General features: G+C 34.7%; 2 protein-coding genes across 15 annotated transcripts in view; both read left to right on the forward strand.

Moving 5' to 3' along the window:
• Window positions 1-168: 168 nt before the first annotated feature.
• On the forward strand, window positions 169-16,433 carry LOC129793107 (E3 ubiquitin-protein ligase Nedd-4). Of its 11 annotated transcripts, none has more exons than XM_055832740.1 (12): window positions 181-625; window positions 5,660-5,739; window positions 7,340-7,460; window positions 7,549-7,718; window positions 9,135-9,510; window positions 11,204-11,406; window positions 11,584-11,698; window positions 12,376-12,763; window positions 13,268-13,744; window positions 13,826-14,295; window positions 14,666-14,835; window positions 14,914-16,433. In XM_055832740.1, the coding sequence occupies exons 1-12, from the start codon at window positions 491-493 to the stop codon at window positions 15,014-15,016; spliced, it is 2,808 nt and encodes a 935-aa protein (XP_055688715.1). In that variant the 5' UTR covers window positions 181-490; the 3' UTR covers window positions 15,017-16,433. The 11 variants fall into 11 exon arrangements, with proteins under 11 accessions (XP_055688721.1, XP_055688715.1, XP_055688716.1 ...); XM_055832741.1 differs by having other exon boundaries at window positions 7,549-7,709; XM_055832745.1 differs by lacking the exon at window positions 181-625 and adding an exon at window positions 2,738-3,057.
• Window positions 16,434-17,219: 786 nt separating this feature from the next.
• LOC129793109 (EGFR adapter protein-like) overlaps window positions 17,220-23,024 on the forward strand; it is a 90,393-nt gene continuing 84,588 nt past the window's right edge. For 2 of the 4 annotated variants that reach the window (XM_055832754.1, XM_055832758.1), the window contains exon 1: window positions 17,220-18,785. The gene's annotated coding sequence lies outside the window, so the exon portion shown is untranslated. Of the gene's footprint in view, window positions 18,786-20,685; window positions 21,341-23,024 lie in introns of those variants that run through there. The other 2 variants (XM_055832756.1, XM_055832757.1) reach the window with 1 other exon arrangement.

A 23,024-nucleotide genomic window follows, 5' to 3' on the forward strand; every position in this document is an offset into this window, starting at 1 on the left:
CCCTATCTTTTGCCCCAAATACATTTTCTTATCGATCCTTATCAGCTGATGTAAAATTATTCTTATCAACACACCCACCCATTTGAATTTTGCAATGGCGCGCACGATCTTGATTTCGAAATTTGCAATTTCGTACTTTCGATCGCGATCGTGCGAACTTCGAAACGCGAAAGTTGACTTCGGTGTTGTCAACAAACTCGTGATCGACGTTTTTACGTTTTTGTTGACTCTTTTCTCCTCTGCGAGGCTCTTCCTTATCCAATTTGTTTTTTTTTTAATTGTTATCGTTTCTCTGGGAAATTGTGGAAAAGCTCGTTGTAACGTTGTGAAAAGTAGTGTGGATCCCGTGTTGTGTGTACCACGAGAATTTTGGAGTGATTGTGCGAAAATCTGCTCTACTTTTTTCGAAACCTGTGCGCCACCTCCCATTGTTTCGAGTGGATGCACAACTGGAAAATTTTCCGTGGAAGCATTTAATGGGCTCTAAGTGATGTCGTCGCTCAGTACGTACAACTACGTCCAGCCCCAGGTGCCACCTCGTCCACGACGGAGAGCCCAGTCGGTGGTAACGCAGGGCCCCGCTGTGACTTCCTCGCCACGGAGATCACTTTTCGAATTGACCTCAGTAAGTACCTACTAAAACCTCCCTCGTCCGCCCACCCACTCCCGCGAGACGTATCATCGCGATAAGATTGCACAATGGAGGCATAACAAGTACAGCAAGAGAGAGAGAGAGAAAAACTTCTCCCAGGCCACCGTGTGCGTAAAAACACTATGTTGAAATTTAGTGAAAAAAAACTCCCCCAAGGACGATGATTTTCCTCCATATTAAGAGAAAAATCTCGCCTTGCGCGCGCTTTTCCGTGAACCCAGCCTCCCAAAACAAAATCTTCCTCCAAGCGCGCAAAAATTCAAAATAAGGGCAACCATACGAAAATGTTCAACGTCACGCGGGCACCGTTATCGTGTTTTTCTTTTCCTCACTTTTTATTAAAAGTTCTTCACTATCGCGAGACTGTAAATTGCAAAAAGCTGGGTGCGAAAAAACCTGTTCATGTGGCGGAAGGAATTCACTCCACAATGACAACGGGTTTCAACGCGCGCCATGCCACATAGAACATTGAGCGCACGGGGGCTCACACGGAGGTGTTTTTGCTGTGTGGTGTGCCCCCAGGAAGGGTCATTTCCCTAAAATTCTGCACGCTTCACTGAGTAGATGGAGTGAGTCAACTTCTGGAATTCTATTCTCATGTTTAGGAAGCCCATTCCCGCTTGTTTTACATCCATCAATTTCCCTGGAATTCCATGTTACACCTACAAATGGAAAGTTTAATCATCAATCTGCTACCTTTGGCGTAATTTTGGACCCTCTAAGCCCCCTTCTAGACGCTACTTCTTGGCAACATTTTGAAAAACTAACTCTTTGTTTTCTAAGCATTATTTCTTGTTATTAAATTGATTAAATTATAACCGCAGCGTAACTTATCCTCATGGATATTAATTTAGGGCAAACACGGTTAATGAATGATAGTACAAAGCCCTCTAATCTCAATCATAGTACAATTTTCAAAAATAATGCAAATTGTAGAAAGAAAAAAATCAGAAATTCCTAATGTAAAAAAAAGCTTTTAAAAAATTCAACCAAGAAAATAAGAAGACGGATTTTCGGTTATTTTTAGGCTAATTATTTTTTTTATTCTTTGCTGACGTTTCGGACTGTATGAATCCTTCATCAGGGCATCAAATCAATTAACATTAACAAAATCACAAAACGCAAGCGAGAAGGAGCAAACGTTGTAAATGTAGTGAATTGCTTATGTGACACGCTTAATGTTAATTGATTTGATGTCCTGAAGAAGGACTCATACAGTCCGAAACGTCGGCAAAGAATAAAAAATAATTAGCCTAAAAACAACCGAAAATCTGTAATCTTATTTTCTTGAATAATAATTTCTTCTTTTTTTCTATTTTTTACGACTGTTGTACGCCTTCCGGATCCACATAGCCTAATAATAATTTACGGTCGATCACATCACCTTTAAAATTACCCAATTTTCCCCTATCGAGTTGATTCAAGCCCCTATATTTGTTCAATTTTAAATACATGAAAAACTCAGTTTTTCTTTAAAGAAATAAGAATTTTACACAAATAAAGTGTAAAAGAATTGCATTAAAAGCGTCAGATAATTTTGTATGTTGTGTATTTTTCTTTATCTCTCATGAAATGTGTGACAAGATATTCTTTATCCATTTTTTTCTCTTATTTTTTTTTAATATTTGATAACCAAATCCAGAGGTCAGAGATAGCTGTAGGTATACTTGTATATGTAGTATAAAAAAAAAATATTACGAAATATAATTCGCATAAATTCTTAACTCAATCTTCTTAAGAACATAAAGCTTCTTGTAAATTATTTTTTTCTGTGTGTTTGGAGGAAAAAAAAAGAAATATTCAGAAAGGAAAGAGATCTTTCACCCAGAGGAAAGTAGAATGTGTGAGGAAGAAGAAAAATAAAACGTGGGGGGATTTTGTGATGAAATTTAACAATATAAAACTCCACTGTCACCTCTTTATTTTTTGCTGTCTCTATCGCAATAATCTCCCTCACAATACTTGCTTTCGGGGTGTTGATTAGATAAAGCACACACAACTTGTGGCTCACTGGGAAGGAGAGCGATAATAATGGGCCTCCAGGCACCAGTCGAAAAAATTCACCACAAATTTTTCCTCTGCGACTTCTTCACGAGGAAGCAAATAAAAAATTATCGCGTACGTTGCTGGAAGATTTCTTTTTTTATTCTTATACAAAAAAAAATCAATTTTTTCCGAAGGGCAACATAAAAATTTGGATAAATAGTGTAGTGCTAATTTAATTTCTTATTGAAACGTAATAAAGAAAAGCTCTTTGAATGCTTTTTCTTTTTGAAAGTTCAGTTAGTAAGTGTGGTTGGTGTGTTTACTTCTCGCGCGACGTGCAAAAGTTAAATAAATTATTACAGTCTGGGTGCCCCTGAATCACTAATTAATTCACATCCGCGACAACCATCCACATGTGTGTACGTATATTCTTCCTGCCTTGTTCTTTTTCTTTACCATTTGAATCTTCTCTCCATGCACGAATCACCTCAAGAGTCTTCTCTCCTAATTTTTTTTTATAATAAAATTTACCTGTCTTCACGGTTCGGTGAGAAAATTGTGTGGTGTGTGTGTGTCTTTTTAGCACGCAAAAAATGCAATTTAAAAAAAAATGAAAAGTGAGTTTTTTGTCGTCATTAAATTTTCCTTTATAGTGCACACCTTTTAGTGAATGATGTCATCCAATAAATTATTACCTGCACATACAATAAAGACAAAAAACGTCTGATAACAGTGATATGAATGAGTACTCAAGAATAGGTAGAAGTATAAAAAATAATTCACAAGTTTGTGGGGTCTGGGAAGTCTCTTAAAATATTTCTGACTTACATATCTTGTCATCAGGAAGAGACTTTAAGTCTGGCATTAAAAGTTTTAATTGTTTTGTGAAGTTTAGTGCTTAAGAATTTTCTTTTACTCAACTGTAATTAATTAAGCATTAAAATTAATGTCTCTACTATAAAAATGAGACCTTGAAAACAACAAGAAATGGCTAAAAAGTCGTTAAATTTTTTTTTTAGTTTTTATATTTTAGATAAAAATTTATGGAATTTAAAAAGGAAAATACTTTACCAATTTACCGACAGTTTGTATCAGTGTAGAAAATTGAGTTGGAATGAGAGAGAAATTAGGGAAGAGTGAGAGAGAGTGAAATTGAACTTTAAAATGCATTTTTTCAATGAAATATTTCATGGAATTTATTATTTATAATTTTTTTTTAATAAAACGTCATAGAAAAACTAATAACGTCATTATTTAGTTAATCGTTATTTTTTTCTGTTTCTCTTTATAACAGAATATCCACCTAAAAATTCTTTAATTTTATTATCAATTCAAGAAAAAGATGGAACATAATATTTTTTTTTATCATCGCATCGATGAAACCTGAAGCAAGAACTTTTAGGTGAAAAAATCGCATTTTAACTGGATTGCACTTATTGCAAAGTCATAGAATATCTTCTTTACTTAATGGTTCAAGTTCTTTTAGGATTTTCAATGAAATAATGCCCTTGAGAATTGTTCCTTAAGCATTACAAACTATTTATGCTAAAAATGCTCTAAAGCTCTACTCTGATGTAAAATACGGAAAGATTTTTTTTAGCTGTGATTCTTTCTTCAAAGAAGCACAGCTTCTGTGTACACTCTAAAATGCATTTAACTAAGCAACCTAAGTCGAAGGAGTTGAAATGAATTGATTTCTATATATTCATTTCACATCTCTTGGTGGAGTCTAAGTGCATTCTTGTTTTGGATTTATTTTTGAAATTTTTCATTGAAGTATTTGAAATTTTCAACAAATTTCTTTCGCACCTTAACATTCTCTTCTCTCATGAATCTCTCTCTCTCAGCAGAGCAGTAGAAGTCGGATGAGAGAAGTCAACGACGACAGAGCCGAGAGTTTTCCAGACGCGGTGTTTTGCGACTTATTTCCCTTAATTTCTACCCTTATTTGGGCTGAAATCTTTGCAATTTGTACACGTAGACCTACCCTAGATGCTGTGTGGGTGGAGTTGAGTGAAAAGAAAGCCCACAAAAGTGGTGAAAGTGCGGCAAATTTACTAAAACTAAAAGATTGTGGTGTGAAAAAATTTCGGGCGTGTTGAAAAACGTCGGAGGTATTTTGCAAAAAAAAATTATTAAATAGAGGAGAGAAAGAAATGGCTGATGATGTTGTATTCGGATATATGCCCGAATCTCATGGCTATAGTGTGAGTTTATCAGGATTTATTTATGCAATTTTCCTTTAGGTGGGAAAAGATGGGATGTGGGAGGAATTTTTCCTTTTGATTCCGGACAGGCGAAATGGGGGAAAAAAGCCATAGAAAATTCCCAGAATGACGTTTCACGATGTTTGTGTATTTCCCAATAAAAGACTCTCATCTGCCTAACTTTGCAATGAAACATGAAAGAGAGAGAGAGAGAATTTTTGGGAGAGCATACTTAGGGAGAGAATGATTCATGATTCATGATTCATGAATCTTTCATTATAATTTGCGTGAGAATTTTTTTTCTTCGCATGATAAAAAAAAGCTAAATTCAAAAAGTTTTTCTAAAGAATTGCGAAAATTGATAAGAGGATTGTTCTTATTTTTTTTTTAATTTTCTTCACTCTTCCCCTCTAATTAATTCTCAGTCAGAAAAAAGTTGTTTATCTGAATAGACTATGAGAATCCACCGGGAAAACATAATAAAATAAATTCTTATCACTTTCCTAATTTTCTTTTCTTTTCAAAAAACAAATTCTTCATTTTTTCCGTTTTAATTGTAAAAATTCTTTATAGTCAGAGGAAGATCGTGAAGGACACGAGGTGTGTGACGACACACGCGCTCAATTATCAATGAGTTCCTAATTAATAAATTTCCACGCCTTTAAAATTGATGCGATTTTGATTTTTCTCGAGATTCCTTTCCTCAATTTACATTTCCAATTTATTTCACATAAAAAATATTTATATTTGTTCAATTCCTAATTTTTTTTTGTTTAATGTGTGAAAATTATTATTTTTTTATTTTCTCTAACAGAGTGAAGAAGGAACTAGTCAGATTAGGATCAAAGTGATAGCTGGACATTCTTTGGCCAAAAAGGATATATTCGGTGCTAGGTGAGTATATTTGGTTTTATTTATTTATTTTACATTAAATTAATTAATCTAATCATAGGGGGAAATGTTCTAAAATATAGCTCCTTGTGGATTTATTTAGACAGCATCCTAAAAACCAAAACGGCAAATTTTCGTGATATGTTGAGAAAAAATTAAGTTTTATTAAAGAAAAATTATAATTTTTTAATAAATGTTGTAAGAGAGAAAAAGCTCAGAGCTGCGGTTTATTAATTACAAGAAACTTACTTGTATAAAATAAATTACATGGAAAAAGTCCTTGATTTAGTCGAAAATATTATTATTGATTTCCTTCCTCACGCTTTTTTATTCATACACATTTTTGCACCATAATCCTTTCTCGCACGCCTCTTTTATACAATCAACCCTCATTTATTATTCCATTAAAATGTTTTTACTGCTACTCTTAATCAAATAAAGAGGAATTTATTTTGCCATATTAAAGAACTTATAAAAAATGATTCCTCCATATTCTCACCCTTTAATTCCGTCTAATTTAGTCTATTTATAAGATTCAAGTGCTGAAAATCGAGCAATTTTTCTCAAGTTTGATGCAAAAAATCGACTATAAAGGAATTAATTGGACGAATCAAAAAAATATGTCTAATTGGTGGACATTCACATAATTATGCTTTGTGTTTTGAAAAAAAAAAGAAAGAAAAAGTTTCGTATTGGAACAACAACATAAAAAAAGAGGCGAATTTTGTAATAATTACGCAATTAGCACATTGAATTAAATGCCAAAGACTAGGTCGGGTAGACGACGTTCTTTTATTCAAAACTATTTTAATGAATTCTAATTATTTTTTGTATTTTTGTTGAAGTAGAACAAATTCAAAATTTACGAACTGTAGAATATTAAAAAGGGGTCAAATGACTTTGTTGAATAATAAAGTATTTTATTAGTTTGTTTCTATTTTGAAAACACTAACAATTTATTCTAAAATCATTGTGTTTTCTTTACGTTAAATTTAAGATGAATCACTTTAATTAATTCCCATTGTTGCAGGAGAATGATTTTCCTGTAAATTTATTAAGATAAATCATTAGAAAAGAAGCTTTATTGTGTCACATTGAGCTTATAGAAGAGAATGTAAAGCTATAAAATGTTCTTATGTGAGTTCTGTGACAATACTTGAGAATTGAATCCACGATCATCGATTTTACAGAATTTTAATTAAATAAAATGATCTTACCTGATCTTACATTTAATTTTTGATAATTTCTGCACTTTGGGTTGAGCTAAGGTGTGTTCTTTTTGTAAATAGAAAATAGATGTTTATATACATAAACATTTTCACTACTATTGAATGTTCTCTAAATAAGAATATAAAATTTTAGAGTTTATTTATAAATTTAGCAACGAACGCGTGTAGTGATAAAACTTGTAAACATAAACATCTCTACGTGATCGTGTTTAGTCATTAATAAATTCATAATATTCTTGCTCTTTTATATTGACATCCAAATGCAGTCTGTGTGTCAAGCTAATAATATAATGTAGAAGAAGAAGAAAAAAGAGAAGGAATTTATTTGTTGTCTGTTTGAGATGCTAAATAACTTCTTCTTCCGCCAATTTCAGTGATCCGTATGTGAGAATTGATTTAAATACGATAAATGGCAACATTAACATCGATTCAGTACTTACAAAGACCAAAAAGAAAACCTTGAACCCTAAATGGAATGAAGAATTTGTCTTTCGGGTGAGTTTTCTTCAGTGAATTAGTTTTTTTTTAAGCAGCAGCAGAAGAAAGAAAATAATTTTATTTTTTTTTAAATAATAATTTGCAGGTAAAACCCGGAGAGCACAAGCTTGTTTTTCAAGTATTCGATGAGAATCGTCTGACAAGGGACGATTTCTTGGGTATGGTTGAATTGACATTGGTTAATTTGCCAAAAGAGCAGGAGGGACGTACGATTCCACCAAAAAGTTACCCACTTCGGCCACGCAGGTCAGTTGGGTAGGTTAATTTGGCTTCAGCTCTAATTTTCTTTCTAATTTGTTGTTTTGCTCTTCTTTCTTTTCATCCCTCGACCACCTTTTTAAATTAAAAAAAAACCTTCTTGCACTAAAAAAAAACAATCTTGAGTTGTGATGTTGAATGCGCTCCTGTTGAGATTTTTATTGTTGCATTTTACTGGAATGTGCATCAATTTATTTTATTTTATTTGAATCCCTTTGAGTCCACCAAACTATGCATGCGCCGTTCTATTTATGCTAAAAATATTTCATAATTTTCTGCCATTATTGCTGAATTTTTTGCTAGAAATTAAATTCTTTTTTTCTTCTAATGTTCCTAAAAGGAATCATGATTGGTCTGACATCATCTTCTGAAGATGATTTCATTCTTGCAATTATATTTCAGCAGTCATGATTTTTTCTTCCTCTCTCACTATATCAAGTTTCTTTGTTTGTAACTCTCTGGAAGGAGATCTTCTTTATCTTTCAATGAAAGAAGAAAAAAAAATCAATTGAGAGAAAATATTCATCAATATATGACTTTAATTGCTTTATCACGCACTTCAAGTGGGGCAATAAAATGTTTATTTTTTTTTCTTAAACAAGCAAATTAAATGGATTTGTGTTGGAGAATGTTGTGAAATTTATTTTTGTTTTGATTTGTTTGTAAGATAATTGAGCGCAAATTGATGCCTCTACATTGCATGAAAGAAGTTTGAGGATATTTCTATTGAAAATCAAATTGAAGTATTAAAAATTTTCAAAATCTATCCAAAATCCCGTAAAATTTCTCTTTGTATTCAATTAAATCAGCAAGAAATGGGCTATTTTGGATGAATTTTAGAATTTAAAAAATCCACGTGTTCTCAAACTTCTGTATAGTGTGCAGTGTTTGTCTAAATATAAGGCGAAAAAAAAGGAAAATCTAAAAGCATGGCTTTTTCTAAACCGTAGAAGATCAGTTATGGCGAATATTATGAATTATTTTTGCATCTTATATTGAACTAACACAGGTGAGCCAGATAATTTAGTTTTAATACAGACGTACTGCTGAACTGCTGACATACATTTTTATTTTATTTTATTTTATTTTATTTTGAGAGTTTGTTCTAACAGAATTTGCTCTTCTTAATATTGTTTATTTAAGAAGTATTTTCTGTTTATTTTTCTACGTCTGTTCTTCGTTGATCGATCTGGAAATCAAATATCAAAATACAATAATGAATTTTCTTTGTAAAAAGGAAGTGAAAAAAAAAAATAATTTTAAATAGAATTTTACTTGAAAATGTTATAAAAATTAAAATATTAGTTTTACTTTAGAGACTAACGTGTAATTATCTTTTTTTTTCTTCCACCGTCGAATGCAAAAATATGAAAAATAAAAAAAAAAACAACAAAAAAATGTTGGCTTTAATAGTGCTCGATCGCGAGTTCGTGGCACTTTGGATATTTATCACGCTTTCATACGGGATCTGGATTCAACCAGTGAGACATCAGATTGGGAGATTGTCGATGACGGGGCTAGCAACAGTGACGGATCGGCGACACCATTGAATGCATCATCGCTATTTGGATCATCGGGTGTGGAGGCACTGCCACAGGGTTGGGAAGAGCGCCAGGATGCCAATGGGCGAACGTACTACGTGAATCACGTGGCACGTACGACACAGTGGGAACGTCCGACGGCACTCACGAGTAACACAGTGGCTGAAGAGGAGATGAGCAATGCAGCAGCAGAATTCCATCGACGCTTCCATATCAGTGTGGATGAATCGGACTCAAGGAGTAATCAGGTAAAAAAATTACTTTTTAAATGCTTCATCTGACTCACTTTTCCTCATAAAGAAAAAAACACTTCATTCACATTATTTACAAACATTTTTTTTGTGTAATTTGTAACACAAAAATCTTTTTCAAAACACTCATACTTTACAATGGCAAATTTTTTGTGTCTCCCCTTCTTCCTTCTGTCTGATATCGTCTCTCTCTCTGAGAGAGAATCCACACAAAATTGCATCCTCATCTTTACATTTTTTGCATGCTTTTCTGCATATTTTTTTGTGTCCACTTGCATGGCTCAAATGAATTTTTATTGCAAAAAAAAAAACAAGGATTTTTCCACCGATGTCCTTCTAACTGTTAAAGAAGCACTCATGGAACATTTTGAAGATGATGAAATGTGCTGCAATTGTCCTGAAATTGATTTTGAGATGACAGATGAGGAAGCAGATGAAATTACCGATGAAACCACTGAGGTGTTGATAGATGAATTTATTTTAAATTTCTTTTTAAATTATTTTAACTGCTAAATTGTAGGGCTAAATACCTGATTTTTGTTATAAACAGAAGATGATGGGTGATTAAAAGAGTACTAGACTGCTAGGTAAATTACCCTTGTTTCGATTACAGATCAATCCGTTTGTTTTCATCCTTTCTTTTATTTTTCTCTAAAGTAGTTTTGGGGCATAAAAAAACATGTAAATAAAGAATATAGAATTTTCATATTCAAAATCATACAAAAAGGTAGAAAAAAAATCCATTAAATCAACGAGATTAAATGAATTTTTCACAACTCTTTATTTTTTTATTTTAATAATAATTTTCTTTTATGGGTTCTGTAAACTTTTTAAATTCTGGAATTAAAATTGCAATTGATTGTAACATCTTGATTTCTACATTATGGCGCCAATTGATCTCCCACCACAAAATGAAATCAAAAAGGGAGAGAGGGGGCAATTAAATTCTTAAAGCGGTAACAATATAAATTGTCTCATGAAGTCGTTTACTAAACAACTACATTTACTACTCTACTCTATTGTAAATTAATTAGGAATTTTAATTGATGTGTGTTGAGCATAAAAGATAAATGTTTTCAACAATTTAATGGCATTCAGTTTCTGAATTTTAAATTTCATGCATTGGTTTTTTTTCCTGAAATTTTTCTTTTGATCCTATTGAGGTTTTTTTTATTCTCTTCAAACAGCTAAACATAAACTTCGGGAGACTAGCTCTCTCGCACTAATATGTTGAGCATAAAAAATATTGAGAAATTCACACAAATTCTTTGGGGTCAAAGTTTATCAATTTTTTTCCTGGAAACATTTGGTATTTCACTTGAATTTGTCACACAAATGGATGTTTATCTGCACAAACCAGAGGCTCTCCTGCTTTATTTAGTTTACTTCACATTATGCTTTTGAGATTAAAAATATTGCGTTAGAAACGTGTGTGTGTGCTAAAAGTTGTTGATGTTGCCTCCACATTATTGCTTTTTTTTCCTTTTCCTCACATCACTTTTTTTTGCATTTTTAAACATTCTGTGATAGTTTTTTTTTTACTTCAAGTTGGTCTTTTAAAAATGTTTATTTAATTTTTTTTCTCTCTCTTTTCCCGATAAATTTATCAATGAAAAAAAAACCCTCACCTGGTTTTTTTCTTTGCGTATTGTGCCCGTGGGAAAATGTGCAAAAAAAAATGGTGATAAAGGGAGATAATATGAGCTTGAGCTCAGAAATGGGCTTTATGGGTTCGGTGACTTCCCTCAATGATCTCAATCGATCGGGTTCCATAAGTTCCAATCACAGCACAGCCGGGGGACGCCCAACGCGGCCAGCACCGGGTATTCCGCGTGATCATCAGCTACACAGGCAAAATGCAACGCGACGACATGCTCCGAGACCACCGTCCAGGTCCGTTGTTTTTCTTTTCTTTTTTTGCCCCAAATTTCTTAACTTTTCGATGGTTTTTGCCGCGTGAATATCCTCTTAAATTGCTCTGGTGGGATGATGCTGCGCGCGAAAAATGGGGCAATTCGGTGTGGTCGTCTTGACCAAGAAAAACTTAAGATTTCCTCTGTCTGCATATAGATTCACCACACCTGTGGTCAACGAGGGGGTGGTAAGCAGTGGTGGCCAAAGTAGCAGGGTATTGCCAAGGAATAGAAATTCCGTGGAGGACAATGAGGAGCACAGTAATAGTGAGGTGAGCTAAAAACTTGCTCTCGTCGAAGGTCTTTTGTTGGCAAACAACCTCGCTGTCGATCCTTAAAAAATATTTTCTTTTATCTGTCTTCGTTGGAGCTTCTTTTTTTTTTGTTGCCCTGTTTTTTATTTGTTGATTATTTTTTACAAAAGAAATGTTGCTTGAATGAGAGAGCTTATTGAATTTTATTGATGAATTCCAAAAAGAAAAAAAAAAGTTTACAAAATGCTTTGTTTTCTGTGATTGTTGAAAATCATATTTTACTGGTATTGCAGTGTTAGAGACAATTTTTCTATTGTTTATCACAGTAGAGATGGCGCCATGTGCCTCAAATGTGGAATTTAGAAACAGAATTATGGAGTGTGTCTTTGGATGCCTTTTGAATGTGATTGCCATTTAAAAAAATAAAAATAAAAATGATTGTAGTAGAATTTAGAAATCTTCAAAAAATCAATCATTTGAGATTATTTTTAAAATGGCCGCAAGACAATCTCCACCATTTTGATACAAACCATAAAGTCCTGTCCTTAATTTAGCAAATTAATAAACCCGTAAATTTGCCATTTGTATATTTTTTTTTAAATGAGACTTCCTGCGCTTTTTGTTTTCAATCAAAAAAGGGTTGAATTAAAAGAAAAATTTTTAATGTTTAAAAATTCATGCTTTGTGTGTTGTAGAATGAAGATCTTGACACATCAGACAGTGGTGCAGGTACCAACAATCAGGCACGTTCTCCATCAACACCGCAGTCGCGGCAGAGCTCAACGGAGGACAACTCAGCCACATCCTCACCCGATACGACGGCAACGTCAAATCCACCCGATACAGCGGGTCTACCGCCGGGTTGGTCAATGCAGGTAGCACCCAATGGGAGGATATTCTTTATTGATCACAACGAACGGAAAACATCGTGGGTTGACCCACGTACGGGACGTGCAAGTCCAATGCCTAATGCAGCGGGAAGATCACCAGCAAGTCGGAAGCCTGAGGATGATTTGGGGCCACTGCCAGAAGGATGGGAGGAGAGGGTTCATTCAGACGGGAGGATATTCTACATTGATCACAGTAAGTTTTTAATTTGTTTTTTTAAATTATTTCCCCGCTAGGTGGCTCTTTTTCCTTTTCTTGGCCCTCTTGTGGTGATATTAAAAAAAAAACAAAAAGAAATGCAATGAGATATTCTAGAAAGATCATAAAATTCTTATTCATTTATGTAATGTCATAACATCGTAAATAATCTGACTCAAAAAAAATTTCTTTTGCAATTTTTTCCGGTGATAACGATAAATATACTCCAAAGTTGCCCAATTTGGCTTTATCGCATTCAAACACACAAAAAAAGCTCACTGAAAGACAGATTTGAGTGTTTGTCAGGCATTTTCCTCACAACTGACTCATTTTCTTGGCTAATCTAATTAAAGTTTTTTTTGCGTGCTTTTGATATCTCTCTCTCTCTCTTTCTGAAAAAAAAAAAAATGCAAAAAGTTCTCTGCAGAAAAATTCTTTTGCTCGAATTTTTTTTCTTACGACGCATGAGTAAGGAATTTCTTTAAAAATTTTCTTTTGTAGATACAAGAATAACTCAATGGGAAGATCCACGACTATCAAATCCCAACATTGCCGGCCAGGCTGTACCGTATTCGCGTGATTATAAGCAAAAGTATGAGTACTTCAAAAGTCAACTGCGAAAGCCAACGAGTGTACCGAATAAGTTTGAGATTAAAGTGCGACGGACATCGATCTTTGAGGATTCCTATCGCGTGCTAAATTCCGTGACGAAAACTGATCTCCTCAAGACGAAGCTCTGGGTGGAATTTGAGGGGGAAGTTGGCCTTGATTATGGTGGTTTGGCGCGTGAGTGGTTCTTCTTGCTCTCCAAGGAGATGTTCAATCCCTACTATGGGCTCTTTGAGTACTCAGCCATGGATAACTATACGCTGCAGATAAATCCCTTTAGTGGACTGTGCAATGAGGAACATCTCAATTACTTTAAATTCATCGGGCGTGTAGCTGGTATGGCGGTCTATCATGGAAAATTACTTGATGGTATGTTCTAAAATAAACAAAAAGATGTCAAATAAATTTCCAAAAAATTAATTCTTTTCTCTGAACTTGTTTTTTTTGTAGCCTTCTTCATCCGCCCATTCTACAAGATGATGCTACAGAAGCCGATTGATCTGAAAGATATGGAGGCTGTTGATATGGAATACTACAATTCCCTACTTTGGATCAAGGAAAATGATCCGAGTGAACTTATGCTCACTTTTTGCATTGATGAGGAGACATTTGGTACGACAAATCAGCGCGAACTCAAGCCAAATGGGGCAAATATTGATGTGACGAATGAGAATAAGGATGAATACATACGTTTAGTGATTGAATGGCGATTTGTGTCGCGTGTAAAGGAGCAAATGCATGCCTTCCTCGAGGGCTTTGGATCTGTTGTGCCACTCAATAACCTCAAGATATTCGATGAGAATGAATTGGAATTGCTCATGTGCGGCATTCAGAATATCGATGTGAAAGACTGGAAAAAGAATACACTCTACAAAGGCGACTACTATGCAAATCACGTTATTGTCCAATGGTTTTGGCGGGTAAGTTTCTCTTCTTTTTTTTTATAAATGCTTTCTTTACATTTTGCAAAGATTTTTTTTCTTGTTGATATTTTTGTTGTTGAAGTAGTAGAATCAACTAATTAAGAAAATTTATTAAAAAAATATAATTGAGCTATTGAAAGTTCATTAAACTCACAACAAAATGCCCCCAAAATGTGTTTGTTTTGATAAAAATTTCAATGCTGAATTTTTGAGAATGTGATGTTGTAAAAATATTTTATCTTAAATCAATATTATTTTTTTGTTCAATTCATCTAAATATTGTAGAAATTCTACATACTCTAGCATTGAATTTATATATTTTATTCTAACTATGTTCTCTTTCTTTCTTTCTTTGCTTTCACTGCAGGCTGTTTTATCATTCTCAAATGAAATGCGAGCGAGATTATTGCAATTTGTGACGGGAACGTCGCGTGTACCGATGAATGGGTTCAAGGAGTTGTACGGGTCGAATGGGCCGCAAATGTTCACGATTGAAAAGTGGGGGAACCCCGAGAATTTCCCCAGAGCTCACACATGGTAAGTTTTTTTTTTTAAATTTTCCAGCAAAGATTTTGCTGAATATTCTTGATTTTTTTTGTTATTCGTGATTTGTAGTTTCAATCGATTGGATTTGCCGCCATATGAGAGTTATCTCCAGCTTAAAGATAAACTTATAAAAGCCATTGAAGGGAGTCAAGGATTTGCCGGTGTTGACTAAAAGAAGACATTTTTTTTCTTTGTTCTTTGTAATGCGAAGTGTTCGTGTTTCTTTTGTATAAAAAAAAATAATAATAATTATGGGAAATTCTCTTTATTGAAGAAGAAGAAGAAAATTAAGCATACACAACTTTTTGATAAAGCTTTCAAGTACATTATACATACATTATAATAATTATCTAAACTCCAGATTTATTCTTCCTTTTCTCCTTAATTTTTGTGTACATAATAAATAAAAAAAAAATAGGAAAATACAATAATATCCCTGACATTTTGACCAAATATTTAATAGACAAAAAAAAATATTGCAATTTATTGCTAATTTCTCCCAATTTTTCACTCAATGTGAATTTCTTTCAAAAAAATATTATTAAAATGGTTCAATTGGTTGATTTTGTGTGTGTTTGTGTGTTAAACATTCCCTCTTACAATGCCAATACTTTTTCAAAAAAAAAATAAATAAAGGAAGAAATTTACTTTGAATTGTCTGAATTTTGAAATGATAAAATTCACACATTTAATTGTGAATTAATCCTAGTTTAATTTCTCTGCTGCCGCAACGTGTATTCACGCAATAAAGGGATGAAATGGGGCGGCATTTATAAGCATCTCTTTGCATTGTTGAGAAAATTAGATCTTAAAAAAAAGAGCCCAGAATGAAAATTAAATGAAAAAAATGAAATAAAATTTATTAAAATTTAGGAAAGAAAAAAAAACTTTACATTATAAATGTAAGATTTTCTTGTGAATATAAATCCATTTAAAATCTAATTTATTTTCTATTTGTAGGCTATTTTAAAAGAAAAAAAATCTTCTAGTTGTGTTTTATTTTTCACTCATAGTTTTGCTGTAAAAAAAAACTTAAGAAAAAACGAATGCCAAATTTCTTAAACTGTAATACTTACAAAAATTTTATATTTTGATTTTGTGTTATTTTTTCTCCCCAATTTTTTGTGGGTAAAAAAAATATGTAGAAGAATTAATTAAAATTCTTTTTTTTTTTTGGATATTGCAAGTTTCTTTGTAATTGTAGTGATTCAAAAAAAAATTAATCGTGTTGAATGTCAAAATGATAAGAAAAGAATTTCTTTCCAAAAAAAAAAGTTGTGTGCGTAAAAGACTTTTGTTCTGCTCGGTTTTGGAATATACAAAAGAAAGAATAATATATAAAATAGTGCCTTTATTCACCGGGAAAAAATATAAGAAAATATTCAAATCACTGAAAACGATTCCATACCACGAAAAAGAGAGAAAAATGGAAAGAATTAAAAGGGTAAATCTTGAATGAAAATTACTGTGAAAAGACTTGTGAAAGCGTATTTGAGTTGACTTTGAAGGGCCAAAAATTAAAGAGAGTTTGCCTTTAAATCACCTCAAAAAATTGACGCAGAAAGAAAATAAATAAAAAGATGGTATTATGTGGAACTCTTTTATCTTTTCAATTTCAATTAAGCATCTGCCGAAGTTCATACAATGAAGTGTGTGCTCTTTGTTTTTTTTACACCGTATTAGAAAAGAATTAAAAAAAAAGAACATGAAATTTACAAGCTAAAAAAAACTTTTAAAAAAGTGCAAAAGAAAATTTTAAAAAAAAATGTGGATGATCTATTTGTAAATATCATTACAATTTATTCAGTGGCCTGTTACATTTTAATTAATTATTATTATAAATATTATTTTATTATTATAATTATGATGATAATAAAAAAAAATTTGCAAAAAAGCAGAATTAAGGTAACAGATAACGTGTTACGTTGTAATACTTTTGACTTGATGAAGGAAAAAATATTAATGAAAAAGGAATAAATTGAATTTCATTGAAAAGTCAATTTTTGTGGTTTTCTTTTTTCATCTGATCTTGATTTTATTAAATTACTCATTACGTAAAAATTCATTCCTGTGTGTTATGTACCATTTCTCAATGTTAAAAAAAAAACAGACTTATGAAAGCAAGAAAAGTTCCCACAATTTCTTTTAAATAAAATTATACGGATTTTCCCACCTTTCTGGACTTTCCACCCCTTTGGGTGGGAGGAGGGGTAAAGGGCGTGGAAAAAACAAGTGGATGAAAGTTTTGGTTGAATGTGCAAAAGTTTTCATTGTGCCGGCATATTTTGCCACTAGCCTGTGACTTTTTCTCGTTCTTCATCATCATCCATCGTCTCCTGCTGCGGGGTGAAGGTAGGGGGAGGGGGTTGGCGAGAAAGTGTCAGGGACTTTTGTCTCCGTCACTTAGGGGGGTGTGGGTGGGATTTACACATGAAAAGTCCTTATGGAAATATGCGGAACTCTTCATAAGTTGCCCCCAATATTCCCACCACCTTGAGAGGACAAGACATTGGTGGTGTCTAGAACTATTCTAGAACTAGTCTAGAAGAACTATTACAGTGGGGATCCGTAAAAGAATGAAGAAAATTCTTTGGAATTGTTGGGCGCGCGTATGACGCGTATTTATTCCATCCAGTATATACTTTCTAAAGGAATTTTCCACGTGAAATGCACCGCAGAAGAAGAGCTTTTCCCGCCTTTTTCATGTATCCACTCATCCTTCTGTGCCTAAAGACAAAGGGATCCTTTCTCTCTTCCTGTTCACACACCATTGTGGTGATTTATTCCACCTGATCTATTTACAAACTTCCAACTGCTTGTGACATGAAATTCCCACCCCCAACTCTGTGGCAAAATTAAATCCACACTCAATTGATGCGCGCGGTAATTTCTCTTCACTTCCACCCACATGCTTTTCGAGGTGTGGAGGAATCCTCAATCAACGATCCATCGTAAGGATGTGTTGAAGAAGAAACTCTGTAAATACACGCATAACGCAACAATTAGACAACAATATGTACGTACAAATTATCCGCCTACACAGTAATCTAAATTAGACAGAAAGGATTTTTGGGTTCTTTCTCTTCTAGAGAAAATATTGAAGGGTTGTGGTGGGGCTTCTCGGGGGCCGCAACAAAGGACAGAAGGTCACCCAAATGACGACAAATACGACCCATAAACAGCTCCAGGCTCTAAAAGGGCTCCCCTAATCTATAAATTTAAACTTGAGAAACTTTCGCCATTGCGAGAACCAACCCTCTCTCATCTTCCCTCATGTAAGCCCCATAGTGAGTCATTCAAGGAGTGAATTTATACGCATTTATATCCTTTCTCTCACTCTCGAGGGAAGGTGCGGGTTGGCTAAACTTTCTCTCAAAACTCAATCAATTATATGGCTCAAAGTTGATATAAAGTGAAATTTTCCAGGAAAAACCATTTCCTATTTCAAACGGAAAATTTGCTACATTGCGAGTTCTTTTATGGCAAAAATGTGTAGGGTATTGTAAGAATCGCATAAGAGGGGGGGGGGGGGCGATACTGATGAGTCTGAAAATCCTCTTATTGGCCCAAAATCATCAAATAAACACCCCGGTGTTCTTCGGGTGCGCCTCGACCCAACGAATTTATTCGAATTTAAATTAATCGAACAGTCGTCGATCTGCCGATCGATAATATCGATCGGCCGATCGCCGACGAGTTCAGTCATGTTCGGGCCGTCGGAGAGTGAGGTTGGGTTGGCGGCCACGTGGCCCGAAGTCCGATCAATTTAGGTTAAGTCGCCCCATAGCGACTTGGGGGCCCCTATTGGGTTCTTACAGTATGATAAATTTTCCTATTACCAAAAGATTTTCAAGTGAAAAATTATTTCTTTGTTCATCATTTAACTGATATTATTATTCATGATAATTTCATCCCGTTTTCTCCCGCTACTTTCAAACTATGTAAGTATGTATATATTTTTCTTTCTCCTTTCGGTGGAAAAGTGTTTAAGTTTTCCGTGTAAATGTGGGAGATAAAAATTTAACGAGATTGAGAAGTTGTGGCGCCTTTTGGCACTTTTTAATCTCTTTGCACAAAACAGTGTGGAAGAATGTCCTTTGAACGGGAAGGAGGATTTACCATCAAGGAGAATGAAGATTCCCATCAAATGTCTACAAAGCTTGGGTAGAAGTTTGCACAGAGCCTCTGACAAGCAAATGATAGAGGGGTAGGAGTGAGTGTGTGGGTGGGTGGGTGTAGTCCCAAAAGGGACAGTGTGTTTGGTTGAAGATAATCAGGAAGGACTTATCTGACACACACATCAAATTTGTTCATACACTTTGCTCCATGCTTCTTTCTTCTGCACCCCGAGATTGGCATAAATGTGGCAAGATGAGGAGCCGTTCTCCATGGACATGGGAGGGTGGCGAGAATCTTCTTCATGCCCTGCTGTATGTGTGCACAATATGTATTTCAGATGATTGCTTTTGCTTTCATTTCGCATTCGGGACAACGTAGAGGACATACACATAAGAATGGCTTGAGAGGACATGGATTCGCACATTTATGACGAAAATCGAGGCTGAAGAAACAAATAAAGTTCTGGATGGACGCTTCTCTCCAGCGGGTGGTGGTGGTAGCAATGGGGGAAAAAATGGATGGAATAGTATAAAGCGAAAGGACGGTAAGTAAAACTTACGGGCTGTGATTCTTTCTTTGTCAGTGAAATGTGAAATTGACGGAAAATTAAGGATGGGCAAATTTTGAGGAAGGCTTTCTCGCGCACCGAATCACAGCCAACGCTCAGAAATTTTGTAAAAAGCCTTAATCGTGGGCGTTGGCTGTGATTCGATACGCGAGAAAGCCTTCCTCAAAATTTGCCCATCCTCAATTTTCCGTCAATTTCACATTTCACTGACAAAGAAAGAATCACAGCCCGTAAGTTTTACTTACCGTCCTTTCGCTTTATACTATTCCATCCATGCTATATTTAATTTTTATCTTTGCAGTTTATATATATTTATCTTTGCATTTTTATATGTATATATATAATGTATATATCTATGCATTTATATATATATTTTATTTTATTTTATATGTGTATATAAATATGGACTTATGCAACTCAAGATATGACATGTAAACTTTAAAACGCGATATCTCCGGAACGGCTACATAGATTTTCTTCATTTTTGGCATGGTGATAGATACTATAGTCAACTATAACATATCAAAATTTGAAGCAATTCTATAAAGCGGTGCTCGAGATATTCATCGAAAACTCATCGAAAATTTTGTTTTCGATTTTAGCGCCACTTGCGGTCATTTTTTGAACTTTCAATGTTCCGAGCAGTTGTAGGGCTCATTAATATCTTTCATTTGAGCCCGAGTTGATCAAAATCGGTCAAGCCGTTCTCGAGTTATGGCCGATTTTCGATGAAAAATTGTGGCGGCCATATTGGCTAAACGGCTTGGCCGATTTTTGAAAATGAGGTATCGTTGGAAAGGTCTTGATGGCCCCTACAACATATCAAAATTTCAGATCTCTAGCTATAATAGTGACTGAGATATAGCGAAAACAAAATTTTGAGGTTATTCAAAATGGCGGACGCGGGGGTGGGGGGTTGGATATGACTTCATAATCGGATGTCTTCCACCTGATATATGAACTTTGCCGTTTACCGCAAGTTTCTATCTATTACCGTTCTCTCGCAATTTAACGTTATACTCCGGCCGGCCGGACCAATTTTTGGCGCATACGTTTTTTGGAATGTGGGGACTCTAATTCGTGCTCATCCCAAGTTTGAGCCCGATCTGACGACTTTGCATTTTAGAGTGTACACAGAAGCTGTGCTTCTTTTAAGAAAGAATCACAGCTAAAAAAAAAACGAAACGAAAAAGAGCGAAATGTGTGGCAGCTTTAATGATTTGCCCTCAAAGAGAGAACGGACATGGAGTGATAAAAAATTTATGGTGTGATAAAATCACTCGGAAATACATTCATTGACAACATTTTCCATCCGGGTGGGGGTTGGGTGAAGAGATGTTGTGCTATAGGCAACATTGTGTATGTGTGAAAAGAAGAAAAAAAGTGTGCAATAAGCAGGTGGCACGCGGGGGAGAAAAACGACCGAGTGACATAGAAACTTTTCCCATCTGCAACCCCCGGAAGTTTCTCCTTCTCTTCCCTCTCCACCCCCCTTAACCACCAACATCAGCAGCGATGGCGAAGACCACACAATGGTCAAAAGTTGCACGCCCATCCAGCAACCAAAACACACTGAATTTCGTCTAATTTGTTCCTTCACATGTCTCTGTGAATTTCACAAATCCCATGCGAGGCTGCACAGAAAAATCATCCTCCCAGACTTCCCGAAAAAAGGAACTTTTTTCACCCCTAAATAGGAAGGAAAATGTTAATCCACATTGACAGCGCACGTACTTCCTGGCACCCATGAAGCATATAGGAAAATTCGAGCATCACGAAACTTGCATGGAAGAGGTGACTTCTTGTATGGTATGTGGCAAAATTTTTATGACTTTGTTACCTTTCAAAAGGTAAGGAGAAGCAGATTCAAAGACAAAATCTAATGAATTTTTAAAATTGCTAATTTGATTAATGAGAAAATCATAAATTTTTCATTTGTTAGCTTCGAAAGTTAAAAAAAAGTGATTTACCTAATATTTTCCATAAAAGAAATTTGATTTTATTGATATTGGATGGATGATCAATTGCAGAAGGAGTCTATTCATTTTTTTTACCCTATAGATTTTTTTTTAATGTATCATCGAATCTTCCAATAATGTCTCAATAGTTTAGAAAGAAAACGAATTTACTCCTTTTACAATAAAACCGTAAATACACAGAAAATAAGTAAAATCTACGAAAAAAGGCGTAAAAGAAAATCTATCGCTAATATTTTGCAGATGTTCTGCAAAAAAGAAAAGCACAGAAAAGGGATGAAGGTGTGAGAAGAACCCCTGCGATGAAGTTTAATAATAAACCCACGCCCCCGGAAAATCACCTTCATCGCACACAGCTCTTTTCTTTATTGCGATAATCCGTCTCATATGGATTTTCCACCCCACGTACAGTGAGAACGGTGTGGGAATAGGAAATTGTGGAACCCCATTGAAGAGGGAAGGGGCTATTGAATGGGGCGCGTGCAAAAATTGCGCCGGGAGCGTCATTGAATTTGCGGATTTATTGAATATGCAACCGCATAATCCGAAATGATTAATGTGAATTTTGCTGAGCCACTCCACTGGCTTAGCTCTCTCTCTGGCTCTCTCTCTCTGGATTACCTTTTCCCCCTATGCTCCCTATAAATACGGAGATTCGCGGTACGGGCACCACCCGGGTTGGTTTGTGTAATTGTGGCTGTGGTGCCTTGTGGCTTTTTTGCCGAGGAAGAACATTTTGCAGAGGGGAAGGTGGTTGTAAAAGAATCCCTTCGCCTGGGCCACATTTTGGATGGCATTTCATCCCTTTGGGCGGATTAACAAGGCGTCGATTTATGGGTCAAATTACCGTGGAAAAGCCACCATTGAGCACCCTCTCGCTCGACCACAACCATTTAGTTTGTGCTCGTCGGGGGGTGTGGTGCACGATAGTGGGTAACATTTTGTGCTAAAGCAGGGTATTCACCTACATTGTCACGATTCCACGAAATTGTCTATTCGCGTCAATTTTGCCAGATAGGTAGCTCCAATCTTTGCTGTTTTAATGTAGGTACATTCAAGGCATTTGCTGTGCGAGGTAAAAAGTCGACGTGATGTGCAAGACAGGAAAACCACGACGCAAAAGACTTTACGGGCTTTTAAAATGCGAATTTCTTAACTTAGGTATTCTCTGAACTCTGTAAAAATTTACCTTCTCAGGAAAGATTTTTTTAAAATTTCTTTTAAATAAATATTAGAAGATGGAGAGAAATTACAGTCAGGTATTGATTAACGTCGCATGGGATATACTCTTTCCACTCATTATTATTAATGGGTGGAAAGAGTATATCCCATGCGACGTTAACCAATACCTGACTGTAGTTTCTTTCAAATTTTCAATTAGGGAAGACAAGGGTTCAATAAAAGTTTTATAAAATCTTACAATTATTTTTTAAAATTCCAAAAATTTCTTAATTTTTATTATAAAAAGAAACATTCATAAAAGAGTCAAAAATTAAAGCAAATAAATGAGAATAAAA

This window comes from Lutzomyia longipalpis, chromosome 3 (genome assembly GCF_024334085.1).
Source record: "Lutzomyia longipalpis isolate SR_M1_2022 chromosome 3, ASM2433408v1".
In the NCBI taxonomy this organism is placed as follows: Eukaryota; Metazoa; Arthropoda; class Insecta; order Diptera; family Psychodidae; genus Lutzomyia; species Lutzomyia longipalpis.